Source organism: Canis lupus, chromosome 4 (genome assembly GCF_003254725.2).
Source record: "Canis lupus dingo isolate Sandy chromosome 4, ASM325472v2, whole genome shotgun sequence".
Taxonomy (NCBI): domain Eukaryota; kingdom Metazoa; phylum Chordata; class Mammalia; order Carnivora; family Canidae; genus Canis; species Canis lupus.
Window position 1 is genome coordinate 72,017,417 of NC_064246.1, and position 24,698 is coordinate 72,042,114.

Consider the following 24,698-nt stretch of genomic DNA (forward strand, 5'->3'; position numbering starts at 1 on the left):
CAGGATACAATAAAACCCTGGAGTTAATTGTTTACACCCTCTTATGGGAATGAAAATAATAGATACCAATTATTCAGAATTCAGCCTATACAAACTGTATAAACAATATTTTATGTTTTGCTTTGAAAACCAGTGATATAATAAATTTTACATAAAAGACTGCAAAATAATATAAATGGATTTAAACAGATCTTTACAATAAGAAATTCAAATGGAAACAGACAAGTAACAAAGAGAAGTAAAAAAATTTATTGCAGTATTCGCTCCACCAGATTGCCTGGGGATCCCTTTTCTTGTATTTTTTTCAGGGTGACCTAATACATCAAAATCTACATTTACAAAAACTCCTTCTGCAGATAGGTCATAGATACTGCATGCTTTTTTTTTTTCAACAGAATAAATTATATATCCAGGAGACTCTGCCATTTTACAGCCTGGAAAAAACAATGCTTCCCTGGAAACTGGGCTAAGCTAAAGAAAGCCATCCGCTGCTAGGTTAAACTCCAAGAACACTTTATTAAGAACATTAACAGACTAATTTCCAACATTCACTTGTTTATTTTTTAAACAGAAAGTTTTTTTTCCAAGATATAAACAATTTTTGTTAAACTATAATACAGTGGGAGTAAAAATGAACTGAGAATCTGTTTCTGCTGCACAACAGCGAAGGGAGCTCCCACAAAAATGTTTGCCCAACATTTCCTTCTTTTGTTCCTGCATCCCAGGTTCCATTCTTACTCTTCATAAAACTGATTTTTTTTTTTTTGCCAGAATGTTGATATTTCAAGTTTTTCTGCCTTTTAAAAAAATTCCTGTAAATTTGGCTGCATGTACAAATTCATTAGCTGGAAGTCCCATCCTTGGCGGCATACAGGGATCGTAAAGTCTGAACAACTTTATTAGTCAGCTTATTAGCACTCGTTAGAGCAATTTTTTTGTAAATAATGTCTGACTCTTTAATAGTGTCTACCCAAGGCACCAGTTTGCGGCCATCACGGCGCTTAGCCTCAGTCCAGGAGCCACTGTAGGAGCCTGCCATCCACTGAACACTGAAGCCATTGCTGGTTTTCTGTACTACTCTTGCAATTTGTGGTCGATCTTTGTACTTTGGACAGCAAATAGCGATGACATCCATGACGTCAACACTTTCATTCATCTGTGCTGCCAACTCCGTAGAGTCTGAATTTCGTTTTGACCTTCTCAATGACTAAAACATTGGGGGGGGGGGAAAAAAGACGAAGTGTTACACAAAAGAATTTTAGTGAAATTTTTGTTTTTATTGCTTTTAATCCCTTGACGCCGGGAGTTGGGATTTCCCAGCACACTTCCATTGCCGGCAATGAGACGCACCGTGACCGCCAGCGCCAAGGGGTTAACATATACTTGTAAAACCATATAACTCTTAATTTGTACCCGTGTCTTTACTCTTATTGATATATAAAATTATATATACATATGAACCATAAAGCTACATAAAACTTAGCAACAATAAAAAAAGATAACACACATTAATACAATCCAAAGAAAAATTAATAACCCTTTATGCTGGATAAGTCTCATTTCTGTTTTTTTTCTTTTTTATTGTCTTTTATGTTAAACTTTCTACAAAAGGATGTATAAATGGTTAAGTAGAGAATCTCTATCTACAAAATGTTTTCTCTCATAAGTATTACATTACTTGGTGTACATTTAATAGACTGACATATATAAGCACATAAAAATCATTTTACGTAATACGCTGCGAAATACGTTGACTCCTCCTCCGCCTCACCCCTGAAGTGCCTCCTCCTCTATCCTCCCCATCACTTTCATCATCTTCTGTCTCTGCTGCTGCATTATTTTTAGGGCTGCCTCCTCCAAGCAGCGAGGTAATTGCTTTGTTCCGAGCATTTGTACTAGCTGACACCTCCCCTTCTTCCTCCTCTTCATCAGGGTCCAGATGTTCCATGAGAAGTTTGAACTACAAAAATTAGATATGAATTTAGTTAAGTAAATAATCTCAAAAAAGATTTTTAAGTCCCTAAATGTTTCTTTTAAAAGTTTTTTTTCCTAAATGTTTTCCAGGCAGCAGTCAGGTGTGGGTAGGCTAAACAGACTAGCTATTGTCCAAGACAGGGCCTGGCAAATATTTTGTATAAAAAGCCAGATAGTAAATATTTTTGGCTTTTCAGGCTATATGGCCTCTGTCACAACTACGCAACTCTGCTATCATAGCGTGAAAGCAGCTAGAGACAATACATAAATGAATGGGCATGGCTGTTTCAAAAACACTTTATTTAAATGGGCAAGGGGAAAAATTAAAAATAAACAGGCAGCCGGGCCAGATATGGCCCATAAGTTTGCTGATCCCGGTCCAAGTCATCAAGCAACCAGATGACTAATAATTACTGATGGAGGGACGCCTGGGTGGCTCAGGGGTTGAGTGTCTGCCTTTGGCTCAGGGCGTGATCCTGGAGTCCCAGGATGGAGTCGCACATCAGGCTTCCTGCAGGGAGCCTGCTTCTCCCTCTGCCAATGTCTCTGCCTCTCTCTGTGTGTCTCTCATGAATATTTTTTAAAAAAGAATTACTGATAGACATTTTTCAAGTTCTCTGTTCCCTCTGCCAAAATAAGAAGATATAAGAGGAAGAAAAAGGATGTTAAACAATTTAAAAAGAGGATGAAAATAATTTTTAGCTTTAGAGTATAAGGTTTGCAGTCTATGAATAATATGAAAAACATTGCAGATTTCATTCTTTTTAAAAAAATTTATTTTTAGAGAGTAAGAGGGAGGGAGAGAAAGAGTGCGTGAGCGGAGAGAGGGTGGGTGGAGGAGGGAAGGAGAGAGGAAGAGGGGAAACAGACTCCTCGCTGAGCAGGGAGCAGAATGCAAAAGTGGAGTTCTGTCTGGCCATGAGGAGATCATGACTTGAGTCATAACCAAGAATCAGACACTTAACTGACTGAGCCACGTAGATGCCCCTGTGTAGGTTTCATTCTTGGTCAAAAATATTATTAGTTATGTTCAGCTAGTTGCTTTAAGTTGATTAAAATAAAAAATATATTTTTTAGGGACAATCTCAAAACAAAACAAAACAAAACTTCATGTTTTTAAACATAAAACTTTACTGTGGTAAAATACACATAAAACTTACCATTCTAATGATTTTAAAATGTTCAATTCACTTCCATTAAGTATATTCATATTGTTGTGTAGTCATCATCACCATCATTTCCAAAACTTTTTTATCATTCCAAACAGAAACTCATTCTGTACCTATTAAAACAACAGCTTCCCCTTCCTTCCTGCCCCCCAGCCCCAGGTAACTCCTATTCCATTTTCTATCTCTAATGAATTCGTCATTTTAAAAGCACATTCTACACACACATTTTCTCACATATTTGTTAACTGGTTATGTATGTAAGGGTATGGTATATATGATACAAATATATAAACCAGTATTATACTTCTGTAAGAATACATGAATAGGTAGTAATACTGGTTGCCAGGAAGGAGAACAACAGAATGGCTGAGGAGGGCAGGAGGATGACTTTTCATGACTTTTGCTCTTATGAACTATAAACCATGTAATCTACTGAATTAAAAAAAAAATCCATATGCGGGCATGGTTTTTTCCTGAAACTTGCCCATAAACTCATTCTCACTAAAATAAAATGAGTAGTGGGCTGGCATTTCCTAAGGCAAAATATGATGCAATGTGTGAAATGGAAAAGGCAAGATTCCCCTAAATCATTAAAACCACATAGAGAAAAATAATCTGAAAGTTCATGAATCTTCCAGGTAAGAGAGAGAACCATCTCCCCCAAAGAATTTACTTTTCATAAAAGTATTATTAGAAGGAAATATATTTTGGTTTTACTACTCACATCTAGATACTGTTTTACTATACTCCTCTTCACATCCTCAGTGATTTTAGAATTAGCCATATCACTCCGCAGGAAGTCCAGTGTTTGTTTGGGATGAAAATGAACTCCTGTTTTCCGGTTTATCGCTTTATCATATACTTTTGCAGATTCAGATGGAGAGTATTTCTGAATTTTACTGTTTTGGGAAAACAAAGGCATTAAAATTTTTTCAGGCATTTATATTGAAAGTGATTGTAGTTAAACTTCATTTACTAATAATTAAACTTTTTGTCATACAGATTTCGACCAGTGAACTTGTACACAAAAAATAAATATAATTTTAAAAAGGGAAGTAAAGACATAAAGGCAAAGATTAAAAAGAGTAATATTCTCTCGTTTCCATCAGTATTTGTCTTGAGTAGAGGTATCATTAAACGAAAGTAATTTCTCATGTCTGTTTTGAATACCATGATTGTGACTGTAGAACAGTTTCAATATAAATACTGGTTTACCTCCTACTTTCTTGCCCTCCAACTATTCATCCTCTACACAGCAGCCACAATGTTTACAAATCTGTTTCATATTATTAACAACTCTGGCTTAAAAATCTTCCCAACTTCTTAGCACCGCCCCAAGACCTTACAAGGTTTTACATTATTTTTAATTAGTTGCCAACATTTAACACCATTTGGGTTCTATTGAGTTCAGCTTGGTTGGTCTATTCTTTACTTGCAGCTCTTTAAAAACTTAAATTTGCAATCTATTTTAAGATTATCCTAATTCTCTAATAAGATCTATTTAAGGAAATCAACAAAATAAGTCCTTTCATTTATAATGCAACTAGGGAATGCTTTTCCTCTTTTCAATAAATGAATGTACAAATTGTGGCATATTACACAACAAAATACTATATAGTAACAAAAAGGAACAAATTCCTTCTTTTAAAAGGAACATTTTTTTTTAATAAAAGGAACATTTTTTTTATTTTTTTATTAAAAAAAATTTTTTTTTAAATTTTTATTTATTTATGATAGTCACACAGAGAGAGAGAGAGTCAGAGACACAGGCAGAGGGAGAAGCAGGCTCCATGCCCCGGGAGCCCGATGTGGGATTCGATCCCGGGTCTCCAGGATCGCGCCCTGGGCCAAAGGCAGGCGCTAAACCGCTGCGCCACCCAGGGATCCCAAAAGGAACATTTTTAATATGAAAGTAAATACGCAGTCAAAACTGGGTTTCATGTTTCTTTATAATTTGAACAGGGTAAAGTTTTTTCTCTCATTGCTTATGTGTAACCTTACCTATCAGAAAATCCACAAAGATTCTTCAAATGTTGTTTTAACATCAGAAGCAATAAAATACCCTGGGAGACATTTGCAAATTCAATTAAAGGAGCTGAATTTTCTGGCAAACATTTCATCACTGAATTTATATCATCTTCTGAATCTGAATCTGAATCTGAATCTACACGTTTCCGTGACTTCCGAGGCCTGGAAACTTCTTCTTCACTCTCACTTGACTCATTTTCCTTACTAGGTGATGATTTTCTCTCTTTCCTTTTGTCTTTTACCATTGACTGAAAAGAAAAAAAGAAAAAAAGAAGAAAAAAAAAGGAAAAATAGTAACAAAATACCACTAAAAAAATTATGCTCTATTCACAAGCTTCAAAAAGCATCTCTAAATTAGTATTTTATATGTTGAAACTCTGACTTTCCATAAACAACAATTAGGTTCCAAGACTAAACAAAATCACATAGAATTCACTCTGATTACCCCCTCCCTAAAAGCCCTTATCAAATATCAAAGGGAAACACTTTTGTTATAGGATAGAGGTGAAAGATAAATTGGTTATAAAAGTATTGATTTGTTACATAGGTTAAGCCACTATAGAGAAAAAGCAGTAATCATAATTTAAGTAAGGAAAAGGATGCCTGGCTGGCTCAGTTAGTAGAGTATGTGACTCTTGATCTCAAAGGTCATGAGTTTGAGCCCCACGATGGGCAGAGAGATTATTATTTTTTTTTCAGAGAGATTATTTTTAAAAAATAATACTGAATATAATTTAACTGAGGAGAATATAATAGGCTTGAACACCCCAACTTTTACCAAACTCTCCCTTTTAAGAACTTTTCAATAAGATAATATGCAACTTTTCTTAAACAGTTAAATTCTATGTTTTTTTTTTTTTTTTTGTACTTTATGAAACTGTTAGCTCTTAAAAAGAAATAAAGTTAGCTGGATTTAAGAGAGGGAAAAGACCAGATTACAAGGCAATTATTAAAAATGTAACTATTAAAGAAGAAATATAAAACCCGAGGAACATTTACAAGTATGTTCACAACAGTAAGTGAAGTAAAATAAGATAATATGATGACTAAAGATTCTGGGAAATTATTAACTTCTCAAACTTTAGGACCACCTTCGGTTCTGTTAAAAATGCAGACGGTTTCAGCAGGTGTAGGGTGGGGCCTGAGGTTCTGTAGTTCTAACAAGATCTCAAGTGAGGCCAGTACTGCCAGGGTCTTGGTGCACACTTCAAGCAGCAAGGGTTTAGTTACTTCTGTAATTCCAACCCTTGGGTGTTATAATAATCTCCCTCATTTACTAGTGTGATCAAGTGGAGTTCTGAGCACAACAATTTTGTAAAATGAGATCTACTTGTATCATCAGGTACATGAAAATATTGTAATTAGGTTTTAAATAATTTACTGTGTGCCTATTATGTCTTTAAATGCCATATCAGGTGCTATTACAATGAAACCAATTATATTTCCTCCTAAAAACCATAAGAGAAGACATAAGGTTTATAATAAACTCGGTAAAGATTCTGGGCACGCAATATACCAACTCCATTATGATGTTAGGTGTTCAGGGATACAGAAATCAACAGTATTACACATTTTCTGTTTTTCCATATAAATAAGCTATCTATCTCTATTTATATCTCTTCAAGTATACTACTGTAATCTATAGCATTACCAGATTTACAGAATAGCAAGGTGCTTTAAAATGGGGTTTAAATGAACATATGAATGAACACCAAACACTTAAGATCAGTGCTTAAAGTAAAAGAAAAAAAGAAGTGGGATGGCTTATCAAAAGAACAATCCATATATAAATAAATATACATATATATGTATGTATATATTCCACTTAAATGATCTGGAATGGAATGGTTTTAGATCTTTCTTAATAGACATGAAATGGCAACCCACTTCTTCTCCCCAATTCAAGCACTGCCCAGATTTTAATATATTCATTTAGAAAGACTTTATATACCTGTGAAAAGAAAAAAAAGAACAATGGAAACAAAACAGTGAAAATAGCATGCCTACACTTTGACAGATGCATTAAGAATAGTAATGTGTGTAACTTACCTCCTTGAATGACTGCAGTAGGTTACTACCAGAAACTGAGAGTGTAATGTCTATATGATGCATTATAAACAACGGCTCTTCCTGTGTCTGGTATGGAAAACAGGCTAGATTGTCTGCTATATACAAGAGCATATTCACTTCTGTTTTCTGTAAATTTTAAAAAAAGGTACACATGTTTAGTGGATAATCTAGAAATCCATCCAAAAAGCCTTTTCAGACAAAAAAATATTAGAGGGCACTTTCACCTCAGTTAATGTTTCAGAAAGAGAAGGGTAAGGGAGGGAGGGAGAGAGCAGGGGAGGGAGTTAAGAAACAGGGATGAAGGGGAACAGAAATGGATTTTATAAAATAATCTTATACCCATTTTAAGAGATTTCATAATGACTTATACCATGGACCTTAAGAAGGGAAGAGGTGAAATTTTTTAGTGTACCCCAGTGGAATTCCCTGAAGTTTTCTCAGAGTATATGGAATCTTTATGATAAATCCATACCACATCAGAAAGTATACATATGAATTCATAGTGATTTGTCATTGTGCTTCTAAGACTTTAACCCATATGGAGATCAGTTACACACAGTTACTATTCTGCCCTAAAAAATAAGCACGAATCATAGTACTAACATGTAGGTTAAAAAAAACATCATAGTAACACGTAGGTTAAAAAAACATTAAAGTTCGTGTATTCAAAAAACATTTGTCAGTTTCCTCTATGTACATAACTCAGAATACCAGTCGTTCTGACAGGGCCATTCCATAGTCTCACATGATAAAAACTCTGATAGGCAAAATTTAAGGCAAAAGTTATGGCTACTACTAGTTGTTTGCTTTAAAAAGAAGTAACAGAGACTTTCAGCATTTCATAATCATATAAAATATAAACAGAAGGGCATATTAATAAATTCCTTTAAAACACTTAGAGCTTAGGAAAAAAAAGAAAAAGAAAATACAGCTATCAAAACACACTCCCTCTGCCATCTCACCTATCCTGCCATGCAAACAACACAAAATCCAATGGTGGCATGAGCAACAACAAAATCCCATAGGACAGAAGCAATAAACTTTCCATCACTCTATTTTTTATTTTTAATTATGTATCAACACCCATGTGTTGAAAGTTGGGGAAATGCAGACATAGAACTCCACCATGTCTATTAGTTTTAACACTAATTTATTTATATATATATATATATATATATATATATATATATATATATATTTTTTTTTCCTCCTAAAACTGAAAATGTTCAGGACTACTCTGAATAAACCTTTTTAAAACTGAAATTCTTCAACTTTGTTCATAAATTGTTCAACTTTGTTCATAAATCATAAAACTGAAATTCTTCAACTTTGTTCATAAATTGTTCAACTTTGTTCATAAATCATAAGTCCTATATTGCTCTTTCCTTTCAAAAATCAAATTTCTTAAAAGAATCTTAAGCTGCTCCTCCCATGTCTTCCCCACTATTCTTCAATCATAATCAAGCTTGTGTTCCCCTACTGCTTGACTGCTGCCATCTAATCTTGTCCCATTTCTTTTTTAAAAATATCTTATTCTCCTTGACTTTTTTTAAAAAAAGATTTTATTTATTCATGAGAGACAGAGAGAGAGAGGGGGGGGGGCAGAGACACAGGCAGAGGGAGAAGCAGGTTTCATGCAGGGAGCCCGACATGGGACTCGATCCCGGATCTCCGGGATCACGCCCTGGGCTGAAAGTGGCGATAAACCACTGAGCCACCTGGGCTACCCTTATTCTCTTTGACTTCTGAGTAGCACTGGACGCTACTCTCCACCCTTTTCTTCCTGAAACTTTCTTCTTAGTTTTCTCTTCCTACCTCTTTGATTACTCCTCTTTCTATGTCCTTCTCAAGCCAACTCCTTTTCAACAATCCTATTATTTCCTCAGGTGCTCAGGACAAAAACATTCCAGTTATCCATTGACAATTCTCACACAGCCTCATTTAATTTATTACTTCTTCACAATACTTCTTTCCTTTCCTACTGTCATCAAAATAGATCAGTCCCTGGTTACCTCCAGGATGAACACAATGCTAAGAAATACATGTTCCTAAAATGCTCTTTGGCATCTGTCCTCATCACTTTATTCAAATGCTTTTTTTTTGGTTTTTCACTGTCTACAAGATCCTCCATAAACCAAGCTTCATTATGACCTTTCTGCTCCAGTCAAATAACAGTCTATTCATTATTTCCCACACATTCTTATCTTTGTGCCTTTATTACATTTTTATCCCTTGCTAAAGTAGTAGATCTATCTCATCTAACCCAGGCCTTCAGTCATTTGTTCCTCCTCTGACATCCTTTGTTGGAAATAGTCGGGAGACAGCACTGCATTATGATAGCTGAATTTCCAGCTTAGCATTGTGCATGCTGGGTGGACAGAACATTGAGCTAATGACATATAGGAGGCAATGAAACCACACAGGAATGAAGCTTAGGAGACAAGATAAGGATTAGGGTAGTATCAATAGTATAAACCACCTGAACTCAGAATATGCTAATCTTAACTATATTTACTTCCTTTAAATTGTGTCCTATCTCCGTAACTGGAGGGAGGTAAGATCCTGTGAGGGCAAGATTACTGTATCATACCATTTCCACTCTTAGAATGATGTCCTACACACAATGAAAACTTAATACTGATGATGATATGATGATGGTGGTGGTGATGATGATTAAATTATATTCCAAGTATTTCTGAAATAGATGCTTATAATATTTGCTAGATATCAAAAAATTTCATGTAGTCCTTAAAAAAAAAAGAGGTCTAGTAAGGCATCTATATTTGGCAATTTAAATTTTGTTTTATTGAAAGAAAATCTGGTTCAGGGATAACAAAATCAACTTATAAGTGATTAAAATACAAAAAATACTCCAAACGCTTTTTTTGTTCTTTTCAAAGCTTTATACACACATAGACTAACTGGTAAGCTCTACGTGGGCAGATGTTACATCTGTCCTATTTACTATTTTAACTTCATCTCTTACCACAATAATTACCACACATGGTAGTACTGAATAAATATTTGTGTAAAGTGAATAATAAATTAAGAGGTAAGCTTAAAGAATAGGACACCCTATTTTCTTGGCTTATGGTCCTGGTCAGTGCAACTTGTGCAATAACCCAAAGGGTCAAAATTGTAATTACACAAAAGTGGGCTCTTCATTAAGGAAGTTGAATAAATAAGGATTTCAGCAGCCAAAAACCTACAACAGTTATTCTAACAATATTTGAGTGTGACAGAAATAAGTGAAATTTCACCTTATTTATTGAAGTAACCTATCCCCACCCCCCAAGTGATAGTTTAGTGATATAGCTTATTTAAAGTTATGCTTAAAGGAAGTGTTATTAAAGTTTATAAGATACTCAGCATGGGGATACAATGATACTTTATCCCTCACTGTATTTTACACATGCAAAATTTCCCCTCCAAATTTGACTACATACCTTGAAATTAATATACAAGATGTAAAAAACCCCATTTAATACAGTCACTATTATTTACTAAAATGGTAATATTTTCAAAATAGTGACTATTTAAGGCATAAAATTTATTAGAACATTTATTTTCTTAAAATAGTAAATTTTTTATGCTTACAGCTGTGTCATCAAAGAGGTTGAGTAAAGAAATTAGAAAGGCCCGTCTGTGTTGGCGGTTTCCACGGATCATGGAGTAAAGGTGAGAACACAAAGCACTAGAGGACTCATCTTGCCTGAAACCCCTTACAGGATCTTTTAGGCATGTGTTGATTGCTTGTTGTACCTGGTAAGACATCTTCATACCAGCCACTGCTTTCATCTGAAATCAATAAAAGCCTCGTTATCGAGATGGAAATTAAGAGTCAAATTAAAAATATACTTTGAAGAAGCTAAATCCACTGTTTGGCTTTCTCATTTAAAATAAAATCACAGGACACAAGTGCTGGAATGAACATCAAAGATCATCTATTGCAACCCCCTCATTTAATGTAAGAAAAAAATCAAGACCCAGAAGAGCTGTTTCTGCCAAGATCACACAGTGAAGACTAGAACCCATGCATCCTTATTTATTCGGGCATGCTTGCTGGACTGTCATCTCTAGTTCAGTCTTAGAAGCTAATCTTAAACAAGAATAAACACCTTGGGTGACAAACTTAGTTGCATGTTTAGAAATAAATACTAAGCAAAATATTTTATGCTAATTTGAATATGGGCAGGACATTTGTCAAGGAAATGGTATACCATAGAAAGATGTTTAAATTCAGGTTATACAATTTAAAAACACATACATGAATGAATCCAGCATATTTTTTGTCTATTTCCACAAGTTGCTGATCAGCCTTGTTCCTCATAGCTGGTTCTGGGTCTGTTCCCATAGCAATTAAATATGGTACACACTAAAATAAAAATAAAGGTATTCTTTTAGTGCAATAAATAAATAAATAGGATTTATAAGGCATCACAGTGGTAAAAGCTCTATATGTATCATGACATATATTAAAATTCACTGTATATCTAGGGTATATGTATTTAGTTTTATAGGCCTTTCTACAAATGTCATATCTTAGTGTTCTTTTATTTTTTTAATTAAAAAAAATTTTTTTTTTATTTATGATAGTCACAGAGAGGGGGAGAGAGAGAGAGAGGCAGAGACATAGGCAGAGGGAAAAAGCAGGCTCCATTCCCCGGGAGCCCGACATGGGATTCGATCCTGGGTCCCCAGGATCGCGCCCGGGGCCAAAGGCAGGCACTAAACTAAACCCCTGCGCCACCCAGGGTTCCCTTAGTGTTCTTTTAAAAATGACTAATCTGGGGTGCCTGGGTGGCTCAGTTGGTTGAATGTCTTCCTTTGGCTCAGGTCATGATCCTGGGGTCCTGGGATGGAGCCCCACATCAGGCTCCCTGCTCAGCGGGAGCCTGCTTCTCCCTCTCCCACTCCTCCTGCCTCTGCTCTCTTTCTCTGTCAAATAAATTTATAAAATCTTAAAAAAAAGAGAGATTTATCTTAAAGCAAAAAAAAGTGATGAAGCGTCAACAAAAATAGTGATGTGGTGAAACTGAAACAATTTCAGTGTGAAGTAAAGGTTCTTTAAACATAAAGAGCTCCTACATTAAGAATATCTGTTTAAGATTATGACATAATACAAATATATAATCCAATAACTTTTCAAGTTTGACTGAATTTGCTATGTAAAGATAATGTAGGGCAAAAAGTAACTTGTCTTCCATATTCAAAACTAGGAAGATATAAAATTTTCCAAAACACTGATCTTATATAGAGCTTTAATGATCAGATAGTCTGATAGCTAGTATTTTGATAATAGCCTTATTTACTGGCTTTCTTTCTTTTTTAAAAAAAATATTTTATTTACTTATTCATGAGAGACATAGAGAGAGAGGCACAGAAACATAGGCAGAGGGAGAAGCAGGCTCCATGTATGGAGCCTGACATGGGACTCTATCCCGGGTCTCCAGGATCATGCCCTGGGCCAACGGCGGCGGCTAAACCGCTGAGCCACCGGGGCTGCCCCTACTGGATTTCTAAAGTCAAAAAACACCTTTTTAAAAATATATTTTATTTATATATTCATGAGAGACAGAGAGAGAGAGAGAGACAGAGACAGAGACAGAGAGACAGAGAGGGGCAGAGAAACAGGCAGAGGGGGAAGCAGGCCCACACAGGGAGCCTGACGTGGGACTTGATCCTGGGACGCCAGGATCATGCCCTGTGCTGAAGGCGGCACTAAACTGCTGAGCCATCCGGGCTGCCCCTAATACTTTGTTAAATGAATCTGAACCAGTAGTGAGACCTGAAAACAATAAACAGATAAACAAAAACTAGTTTAAAAATATGTCAACACAGCAACAACTGAAAAGGATGATCATGGATTAAATCCTGAATTGGGGGAGAAAGTCCATAAAGAATATCATTGGTTTGGGGTGCCTGGGTGGCTCAGTCCATGAAGTGACCAACTCTTGGTTTCAGTTCAAGTCATGATCTTTGGGTCATGAGATTGAGCCCCATGTGAGCTCCATGCTCAGTGACGAGTCTGCTTATAATTCTTTCCTTCTAATCTCTCCCCCTCTGCTCCTGCCCTGGCTTTACTCTCTTTCTCTAAAATAAATAAAAAAATCTTTAAAAAATAAAAGAATATTACTAGCTTAACTGGCAAAATTTGAAAATGGAGTGTATATTAGATAATATTGTATCAATTTTAAATCTTCTGAATTTGATGACTGCATTTTGGTTTTGTAAGAGAACGTCTTTGTTCTTAGAAAATATTTATGCTGAAGTGTTTAGAGGTAAAGAATTATTGTGGTATCTCAAAATTACTATCAAAAGATTCAGAAAGAATTGTGTGTATGAAGAAGGAGAGAAAGCAAATACAGCAAAATCTTAACATGTGGTGAATATAGGTGAAGAGAATACAAGGGGGTTTGTTGTACACTCTTGTAATATTTTTGTATGTGTGAAATTTTAAACGAAAGTTTAAAAAAGCAAATATAATAATAAAAAGTATAACTAACTAAGGCCATTCAGAGTATCAGCAAAGAATCCTAAGTATCTCAAAAATTTAAGAGTCTCAACATACATTTTATTACATGATCTTATTGATAATGACCCTGAGTCATGAACTGGCTAAATATTCAATAGTGTGTTTTACTTTGGGATATAGGGAAGAATATAACATATTCTCATATAGCATATATTAGAAAAAGTTCTTTTTTTTTTTAAGAAAAAGTTCTATAATAGCCAAAATAAAAATTTTTTTAAAAGATTTTATTTTTTTTAATTTTTATTTATTTATGATAGTCACAGAGAGAGAGAGAGAGAGAGAGAGAGAAAGAGAGAGGCAGAGACACAGGCAGATGGAGAAGCAGGCTCCATGCACCGGGAGCCCGACGTGGGATTCGATCCCGGGTCTCCAGGATCGCGCCCTGGGCCAAAGACAGGCGCCAAACCGCTGCGCCCCCCAGGGATCCCCAAAATAAAAATTTTAAAGGATACAGGCTTTTGGTTATTTAACAAATTCCCTTCTATAGCTGATGGTACTCTCCTGAACATGTCAGATGGATGGTGTACATACTACTACATCAGCATTAGCTGCCTATCCTTAGTGAAGCTAATATGTCTTTATTATGTCAGTCCTCATATTAACGCTTTGAGGTATTAAGTAGTTGGTATTATTTCCAATTTACAGATGAAGGAACTGAGCTTAGGTAATATAATTTACTTTTTCTATGGGTAAAACCTACCCTGCTTACCAGTCTTAACCCCAATTAACTGTCTCATTACAGGCTATGGGTTCTTATAGATATGACTCATTATGGATTAAAACAAATCATCCCTACTTCAAAAATTGATTCCAAATTCATATTCTACCAATATAAGTTAGAAATTTGTTCAAGAGACAATATTGTGAATATATGCGTATTTTAAAGTAATTAGAAAACCCTGGAGATGGGATTCTTAAGCATTTAGGACAAAAAAAACTTAACAAGTAAGATAAAAAACTACTTTTCTCCAATCACAATGTCATCAAATGGTAACAAATCTGGCTCTTTTAAGTAAGCGCTGCTGCTATAAAACATACTTACTTGAACTGGATGAATAAGACCCTGGTTTAGGGTCAATGCAATGACATTCAGGGCAAAGTGGCGTACACTTGATTGGGTGTGAAAAAATGCTTCAAGCACCTGTTTGAGGTAAAGCTGCATGATGGAACTACTCATCCCTGAGGATACATCTCCCATTTCTTTTAGATCTTCCTGTTTTGCAACTTTCTTCCCTACATAAGGAAGTAAACATATTAAGAACATGTATATTAACTTTACAAAATACATCAAATTAGGCCACAACAAAAAGCACAAAACCATAGCTGGCATACTTGTTCAATGGCTCTTAATCTTGTGTGTATGTCTTTGTCAGAGGCACCTTTGAGAACCTGAGAACTATAATCTCTATCTGACTGCAAAATGTTAATATCTGCATTATACATTAAATTTTAAAAACTATTTTAGGGAGTTTATAAATACCCTAAAGCCTAACTATGGACTTAAGGACTCCTTTTTAACGAAATTTCTTCATATAATAGATAAATAAATTCAGGTGTCCAGATTAAAAAAACAGTTATAGAATATTCTAACTCTAGTCACACTATGAAATTTAAAAATATATTTTTACTTACAGTCTCTATCTGCTTGTTGCATACGTGTATCCTCTTCTTGTAGGTAGGTCTGGAGGTTTTTTAACACTTGTATTTTTAAATTTACTGAAGAGTTCTTATCAGATAAAATGTTATTATATAGATTTTTCACCTCTTGCTCAAACATTAGACTTGGATGTTGAATAAAGGCAAATCCTAAAGACAGAAAAAAAATCTTGATATATTCGTATTAAAATTAAATATAATACTTAATGAAAATGTTGATACATTATTTAAAGAGCTCCTTATTTCAAAAATTAAAACTTAAAATGACTGGAAGAATATATATGCTAGTGGCCTTACCCAGAGAAGTATTAGAGCAGGTACTTCTTTCCCCATGAATTAAAAACAAGAAATTGCATTTCAAAGGAGAATTTCACACAAGAGGAAACCTTGAGGAGGGAGCAGGGCCTAGTGGCTAGGGGAGTGGATTAGGAGTCAGGTGTCTTGGGTTCTATTCCTGGTCCACCACTGACTTGTAGTGTGACCTTGAGTGAGTCACATAATCTCTCTGTGCCTCAATGCTCCATCTGTAAAATGGGGACAATAATATTTACCACCCACCTACCTCAAAGGGATGTTTTCAGGATTTAAGAGGTAATGTCTGCAAACATTTTTTAGATCCCTAGCAGAAGGTACTACATTGGTATTATTAAAAAAATAATTTAAAAAATATCCAGTTGATGAAACAATAATTCTACAATAAACTAGAGCTAACAATATCTTCCATTTATTTTTTATGGCATTATAATTAGAAGCCACAATGCTGAATCCTATAACCATAAGTTAATAAATAGCAAAATAATACTATTCATGTTTTTTGTACAAAATGCTTATTTATGTAAGACAAGATGAAGATCCTTAATGATAGCAAGTGTTACTGATGCCAAATAACAAACTAAACTCAAAGCATAGAGTGATCAGATAACTAATCCAAGGTCACACAGCATAATGTAACATGGCTCAAGTAAGATGTCATTTATTAACTGGTCTAGAGGCACTATTTTCTATATAGTGCTACTTTTTCAAGTCAAAATTTATATTATTTGTTCTCTGAATTAACATTATTAAGTTTTGCCACTTTATATAACTTATGTCCAGGCTGAATATTCAAAGGTACATTTGGCTTGAAGGTAACACTGTAACAATATAACTCCCTAAAGTAAGTGATATATGAATGTTTAATATATTTGCTATAGGTAATTTTCTGAAAGGGATGAAGGAGGAATAAGACACTTAAGATTTAAGTTTATTTAAAGAAATCAGTAAATATTTAGTGAGGTTTGGGCAAGTAAAAACTTATTAATCATTTTTGTTCAAAAGACTAATATCAACCAATTGCTCATGCATATTAAATTATAAAACTTGCTAATGTTACCAAAATAAAGTTTCTCTGACGAACAGAGAAGTTACATGACTTGCTGAAGGTCACCCAGAAAGTCACTGGCTGAGCCAAGAATGGAACCCAGGTGTCTTAACCCCTAGTCCTATTTTCTATATACCAAATCCTACTGTGAATGGAAATATACTTAAATAAAACAACAGTTTAGACTCACATTATTGTAAAATTTGCTCAACCTCTCAAACAATCAAAACTATAAAGAAATTTAGACTTAACTCACCTAGACCAATGATAGCTTTCGTTTGTACCTCTTCATCTGAATGTTTGGTAAAATACATCAATAGTTCAAGTACTTTATCCTTTATATTAACCTAAGGGGGGGGGAAACACATTAAAGTGTATGAAGAAGAGTAACTTTGATCAGTTTCAACTATAAAGGGAAAAAAAACCTAAACACAATGAAAATTTCCGCATAAAAACTTTACTGAAGAATAAATCACCAATATATTTATAAATCCATTGATTTTAGAATAGTGACATCCAAAATAAAGGTCTGTGACAAAGAAGTTTGTGTCAGAATACAAATAACATACTGCTCCTTCATTGAGAAAGTTGAAAAAAAAAAAAAAAAAGCTGCTTACCCAGGGTGCCTACTGTTACAAAGCTGATAGAATTTGTGTAATCTTGTTACCAACCAGTAAAAACAGTTCCTGGATCAGAGGCCAGTCTAAGGACCGTATTTTGGGTAGCACTGTTTCAGAATTCTCATTAAACCAGACTACTCTAATACTGCTTTCATCCTGGGTCATCAGTAATTTTCAGTTCACAGGGTCACACAGTTCTTTTAGAGCATACTAAAGTAATTAATGTTAGAATCTTTACCTTACTGTTGCCTTTAAAATCTTCTAGATCAAAATCAAAATGCCGACATAATGCTCCAACAGTGAAAAGAGATCTGAGAAGTGCTGGTTTGTTTGTTAAAAGTGAGGTGTTATTTGGGTCTTCCTGGTGTTGACTTTTTAATTTTGAAATGGCACCTAGTAAAGATAAGTAGTATTTATTTACAATAAACCTTTTATCCTTGAATTATTATCTTCAAATAATTACTGCTAAGTTGTTAGGATTAAATTTTATTAATTAATGGTTCTAAGTGTCATGCACATGTAGAATTACGAGGGCATGCCTTACAGCCTAAAAGAATTAATGTAAGAAAAAAAATACTTAAGTTTTATTTTACATAGTGGGCAAAAAAACTTAACATTTACTTATGAGGTAAATTTCTGAAGTAATTATATTGAGTTCCTAAGGAAACACAAAAGGTACTAGAAAATTTGTTTCTGAGAAAGGACCAGAGGACAATCACACCTCTTAAAATTCCCTCCATGCTGTCTTTATCAGCTGTGTTTTTAAAAAGGAGCTAGACATACTACAGGATGTAGCAGACTAATTTTAAAGCCTAGGCACTGAACTTACCATAGTATCTATTGAAACAGGCCCATACAAATTTAAAATTTTGTGTCACTTTATTTACAACTGCCCCAAGACAGCTCACACAATGTTGTACTACCTAAAAGATACAGAAAATGTTATGGTTTAGACAAAAGTTAACGACAAAGGTCTTTTATATAATCATTACAAATAGGGTAAACTGAATGCTTACAGTCATGCCATATTTGATGATAAGCTTCATTAAATCTTCTTCAATAGTGGCAAGGAAAGTTTCACTTGGATGCTCCATCAGTGGTACAACCAGCTCTAGGATTTTTGCAACATTGCAGATAACCATGAAGTCATTTTGTGTCTACAATGATAAAATTAGTGCTTTAAAACACCAAAATCTAACAAGAAACTATATATACCTTTATGTATTTCGGTACTGAGGTATTACATATGTAAAGTTTCAGTTAAAAAAAAAAAAGACTTTTAGAAAAGAGCTTTTTTAAGGTATGGAAGGAAGAACATCAGACAATGTCAGGAACTTGGATTCTAGCTCTGCCACTAACTTACCATGTAACCTTTGAGTCGTTTAATCACAATGCTACAGTTATTCTTTTTTTCCCTAAAATGCAACACAAGCCAATTCTGAACAAAGGTGTTTAAATACTGAATATTTTACCAAGACTGATACTGTTTTTACGATTAGTATTTTTCAAACTGGTGTATGTTAACCTAGTAGTACTCAGTTGCAGGGGAGAGTCTGTCCCCACAGGATATTTGGCAATATCTGGAGAAATTTCTGGTTGTCACATTAGGGGAGTTAGGGGGTACTTTTGATATATCCAGTGGATAGAGGTCAGGGATACTGTCAAGCATCGTATAATACACAGAATAGTTCTTGACAAGAAAGAATAATTCAGCCCTCAGTATCAATTGTGCTGAGGCTGAGAAGCCTTGTATTAATGCTTTTTATGAAGATGCAAATACAGAATCCCAAAACTAAGTATAGGACTTTATTTTAAATTTTAAAATAGTAAAATTTTAATTTAAAAAAAGTTTAGAACTTTGATTAAAAACTAAGCAATTTTAAATAAATAGGTGGAACATTAAAAAAAAAAAAACCCAAAAGGTTATTAGTAAAGAATTTACAATAAAGTCTCTTTAAAAAAAAAAGTTTCTCACCCACTATCCTCCAGTAACCCAGTTCCTGCCCCAAGGCAACCAAAATTATTAGTTATTTTTGTTAAGTAAGGCATTCAACATGTTGTTATCTAGTCAAGTTAACACTCTTTATTCTTAGCAACAGGTTACTGACACTCATTTTGGTCTCTTTGAGCATATTATCTCTCACTGAATAAAAATGTTCCCACCTGATATTCATCCATCTTTTCAGGACTAAATAAAAACATAAATAAGATGAATGCTTCTAAAGTAACATAGAAATCCTGTCATTTCCTGCCCACTGCTGTCTGCTTTAAGCAATAAGGGATTAAAGTGGTCTAGGGATGAAGAGTTTTCATTAAGATAAATTCATCTGAGCATCATAGTTAAAATTTTACTTTAAAACTACTTTTGGGATCCCTGGGTGGCGCAGCGGTTTGGCGCCTGCCTTTGGCCCAGGGCGCGATCCTGGAGACCTGGGATCGAATCCCACGTCGGGCCCCCGGTGCATGGAGCCTGCTTCTCCCTCTGCCTGTGTCTCTGTCTCTGTCTCTCTCTATCATAAATAAATAAAAATTAAAATTTTAAAACTACTCTTAACATTTTAGGTATAGAAATCAAATAAAAGAATATCTAGAAGAAAAATGTAAGGAAAGATGGAAATCATGAAGGAAAAGGTCAGAAGAATATAATACTAAGAAAACATTCGAAATGACATAAGATGCAACATGAAATGCTTCAATATCTCAAAAACTTAAGAGTAAAGAGTTTTCAAAAAAGGAAAGGAAAAAAGCTCCACAATTCAATGGTCAAATGGTCAAATGATAATAAACAGTCAAATCACAGAAAATCAAGTACAATTGGTTAATATCATAAAAAAGATGCTCAACCTTCTTAGAATCAGGGAAGGTAAAATGAAGCAACAATGAACTATTCCTTTACACCTGACTGGCAAAGAGGATAAAAATGACATAGATTGTCATATACTGGTTTCCAAAGAGGCTATAAAACATGTCCATCAGCAATCTGGAAAAATCTATTTAAAAACCCAAACCCAAATACTCCCTTAATCTACTAAGTCCATTCCTTAGGATCTATCCCCGGCCTCCCAAAAAAGCAGCACTATTTAAAGATACATGAATAGGAATGTGTATAGTGCCTATCAATAGGAAGCAATATAAAAACCTGTCAAAATGGGAAATGGTTAAATAAATCATAAAACATCCATAAGATGGATAATGTATACATATATAACTTGATTTTTAAAAATCTGGTCAACCAGTTATGTGTGTGTGTGTGTGTGTGTGTGTGTGTGTGTGTGCACAATTACAGAAGCATGGGTATAGTATGTAAGGATACTCTAGGTTGTTCATCCTGAGATGAAGAAGAAGAAAGATGGAAGTAGGATACAGAAAACAAAAAAGATTTAAATGTGTCTAACATATAGGAGATGGCTTTACTTATATAAAAAACATTGTGTGCATAAAACTATCCAACATTCACCCTTCCTTTTAATATACACACAGGACTAAATGAAAATATATTTATAGATCCTTTTGTAGTTCATAAGCATGATGACTGGGTGTTCACGCTGTTATGTGACATGTGCCTTCCCTCAAACCTTGTTACAATCTTGGCATATTACCATGATTTAAAAGAAAATTATATATATGCATATGTGCGTGTATATTTACCTACACATAAAAATTCTACAAAATTCTACAAAATGCTTTCAAAGTAATCTTGCTTCAAAGTAATATTGGTTCAAACCAAGTCTATTTACACAAGTTACATTATTGTCCAGTTCCTAGAAGCAAACAGATGTGGGGTTGAATTCTAGCTCTGGGACTGGTCAGCTGTGTGAAACTGGGCAAGTTATTTATATTCTCAAAGCTTTAGTTTCTTATCTGTAAAACTAATGATACCTACTTCACAAGGTAAATGAGATAATGCATGTAAAATTCTTCATAGTACTTGGCACTGAGCTCAATAAATATCAGCTCCTATTACTGGGCATAGATTACATATTAATCAATTTATTTCTGGATCTAATACAAGCCCTAAAGATAGAATTAGGATCTTAGAAGTATTATATGTTGTTTTTATAGATTTATCTTCTGGTACTTCCTGCACTTAAAACCTCTTAGGTTTTTCATCTAGAACTTGTTAATTTAGGTCACCAAAAAACCAGACCATAGCTGCAAAACAAATCTAGTTGAGAAAATAGTTAAAATTAGCTTCTTAGGAATACTGAGAATGTGGGAAGTAAAAAAGCAATTTACATTTACAATTTTTAGAATATTTCAAAATTTAGTGTTTGTAATAAGTCACTTAACTCACCATACTGTTGTATAAATTGCTGGATTATTTTATTTTATTTTCGTGTTAATCTTAAAAACAGAGTATGTACAATATTAAAACAACTAACATCTCCAATATACTAGATTTTCCATATTCAACATATCTATGGTGTTATAAAATAAATACAATATACTCATAAAATATATTGAAATGACAAATGAAAAGCAGATTTAGAATCCAAAAGACAGTAGATTTCCCAATGAGAGGAACTTTGCCTCATTCAACCTTTGAGGTCTTAACAATAGTTATAACATTTAGTAAGCACTTACTGAGGGTTTAAGCTGAGGAGCCTATGGAGGAAATGAAGCCTGAACTTCATTTATAATACATCAGAAAAATGATGTCTGTAGATAACTTGCTACAAATATTAGAACATATATTCGAGAACATGACACAGTTAATCAGTGAAGTGTGGATGACACAATGTGAATTCTAAATTTAAAATACTTACTACATGGTAAGAAAGAAAAATAGGACAGCTCTATACTTACACTACATTTAGTGGTAAGGTATGGCTGCATAGTCATGGCGTGTTTAACCATGAGCTGAGGTCTTATTTTGCTGAATAAGAACAAAGTGGTTATGCAAGCTACCAATCTTCCAGAATTCACACCTTTATTGTCAGAGTCTGGAAAAACAGAAATGAGATACTAAAATATAACAAGGCAGTGGAAATTATATACAGATTTCTTAAATTACTCAATATCATCCCCTGAATTGATTTAGTACATGCCTCAATAAAAGATTAGCGTTTCTTATGATACTAGACTTCCTACATTTTTTTATTATACATATTACATATATTAAGAATAAGAAATGAAGACGTTGTGCTATTGAAATAGAATTTTACACTAAGGGGTGGAGGATCAAAGTTAAAAAGTAGAATGGAAGTTAAGTTTAGGGATGGGCTTTTGGGAATAAACATGATACTGCTTACTAAAAATGGATGGAAGTAAGTATGAGAAACTCAGCAAAGGGGGACAAAAACAAGTTAGCTAGGTGATACTGTGTTTGAAAGGACTGGGAAAAAGATGCTACAGTGGTAGAAGAATGTTAAAAGACTGGAGCGATGAATTAAGAAGCTGGACCAGTACTACATCAAGAATGGTAAACAAACTGCTGTTCCAGTGGGAGGAAAATGCTGCTAGTTAGGAGACACAGTGGTTCTTAGGAGGCAAATTAATTTTTAGAAGAGATTAGCAATTTTTTCAACATTGACAACAGTATCACCCTTAAAATCTAGGATAGGCAAAAATAGGGGAACAGAACTAGGAGATAAAAAGAAAAAGAGGTACACATGGAAAATGAAAAAAAATTAAAGAAACTGCATAAAAAATATAAAGGATATCAACAACTTCTTAGGCGCCATAATGGTACCTCTGAAAGGCCCCCAATTCTGGAGGATGACCAAGACTACCTACTGTTCCTCATCAATGTACATTAGGATATGGGAAGTAATATTAGTCTTGGGTGCTTTAAGCAATAGATTATCAATTATTACTTTTACAGCTTTATGTAATTATTTACTTATATTCTGATTAATGACTTCAAATTTGTGACTGGTAAATAATGTAATAGATAATATAAAATATTAAGTAAGGAATTTGTCAATTTAAAAAATATTAACTGCTTTATCTAGCTCAAGATTAAATGCATTTTATATAACAATTATAAATGATATTAGGAATATACTACAAATCTTTTAAAAGCATTTTTATCATAGTTAAAACAATTTCATTTTGAGAGAATATTTTATATCATTTAAAAGATATCAAACAGTTTTTGGATGAGTGCAACTAGCTAAATATATATTTAGCTCCTGGACTTTTAGGTCTGTTCAACATAACATCTAGAATTATACGCTACTGAAAGATGTACAAGAGATGATGCCTATGCTTTTATTATACTACTCTAGATAATCTTAGTCAACCTAAACAATATAATCTAGGATGCAACATCAAACAAAAAAAACGCCTTCATTTAAAAGTGAAGTACTTAATTATTAGGCTAAGCAGAACCAGAAGCAAAATTGAGAAATGTGCCCAAAGTATTTTAAAATATCTTATAAAATCAACTTAACGACCAATATATAAAATGTCTTACCAGCTAGAGATTCCTCATATTTAAGAATGTGCTCAACTAGGTTATCAACAAGTTGAGTACAAGCTTTCTTCACAGGTTTATATGAGGAATCCTCTTCGGACTTCAACAACTATATATGTATATATATAAAAAAAAAAATCCCAGTATAATTATTCATTAGGCAATAATAATATAAATGCATTAAATGTGTCCATAATAAGCTTTTCAATTTGTCATTAACAATTAATATGGAAAATGCAAATAAACAAAAATATATAACAGATGTTTTAAAATCTTATAAACCAGTAATTTATAAATAGTTTCAAACAATATTAGTATGAAGTATTTAAACTGTTGTGTGTAGGACCTGAGGTAAGATATGAGAGAAATGAGAAAGGTGACCTTCCTTAATGCTCAGGGATAGTAGGATTATTCTAAAGAATTAGAATTCTATTCTTCATCATTTCAAGTCCTCTGACAGCTCAAAAAAGGTATGAGTTAATTACATTTCTAATATAATTATAACTTCATCTGAATTGTACCTTCAATCCTGTAATTATAAAACATAAGGCTAGATTTCTTTTCTGTATTATCCTTTGTCAAATTACCAATAAGCAATGTTAGAAAAGTGTTAGGAATGATGAGAGGAGGAAAAGATCATAGCCAAAAAATAAAACCAATTCAAACTTTTATAATCATAGGTCAATTATAAAGTCATCTAAAGTATAATTGTTTTGTTAATATAGACTAGCTAATACAACTCGGGAGGTATTTAAAAAGTTGAAATGTGTATTTGATTTTCATGAGAGTTCCAGTGCTGTCCAATATAACTTGCTGCAATGATGGAAATGTTCTAAGTCTGTGCTACTCAGTATGGTTGCTGCAAGAC

At 33.9% G+C, this 24,698-nt stretch overlaps 1 protein-coding gene and 1 non-coding gene across 5 annotated transcripts in view; one reads left to right on the plus strand and one right to left on the minus strand.

The window, feature by feature from the left end:
* Positions 1–226: 226 nt before the first annotated feature.
* The window catches only part of NIPBL (NIPBL cohesin loading factor), a 197,516-nt gene continuing 173,044 nt past the window's right edge, over positions 227–24,698 (minus strand). For 3 of the 4 annotated variants that reach the window (XM_025436421.3, XM_025436423.3, XM_049109346.1), the window contains 15 exons: positions 23,831–23,939; positions 22,219–22,355; positions 18,429–18,569; positions 18,242–18,335; positions 17,651–17,805; positions 17,049–17,139; positions 15,409–15,582; positions 14,819–15,009; positions 11,509–11,616; positions 10,839–11,039; positions 7,221–7,367; positions 5,145–5,419; positions 3,868–4,042; positions 1,772–1,960; positions 227–1,207 (listed from right to left, as the gene is read on the minus strand). In XM_025436421.3, the coding sequence (XP_025292206.1) occupies positions 842–1,207; positions 1,772–1,960; positions 3,868–4,042; positions 5,145–5,419; positions 7,221–7,367; positions 10,839–11,039; positions 11,509–11,616; positions 14,819–15,009; positions 15,409–15,582; positions 17,049–17,139; positions 17,651–17,805; positions 18,242–18,335; positions 18,429–18,569; positions 22,219–22,355; positions 23,831–23,939 (2,553 nt within the window). In that variant the 3' untranslated portion in view covers positions 227–841. Of the gene's footprint in view, positions 1,208–1,730; positions 1,961–3,867; positions 4,043–5,144; positions 5,420–7,220; positions 7,368–10,838; positions 11,040–11,508; positions 11,617–14,818; positions 15,010–15,408; positions 15,583–17,048; positions 17,140–17,650; positions 17,806–18,241; positions 18,336–18,428; positions 18,570–22,218; positions 22,356–23,830; positions 23,940–24,698 lie in introns of all 4 variants that reach the window. The other variant, XM_025436422.3, reaches the window with a different exon arrangement.
* LOC112652866 (small nucleolar RNA U13) lies at positions 20,917–21,018 on the plus strand. The gene has a single exon (XR_003131779.1). It is a non-coding gene; the product is annotated as a small nucleolar RNA U13 (small nucleolar RNA).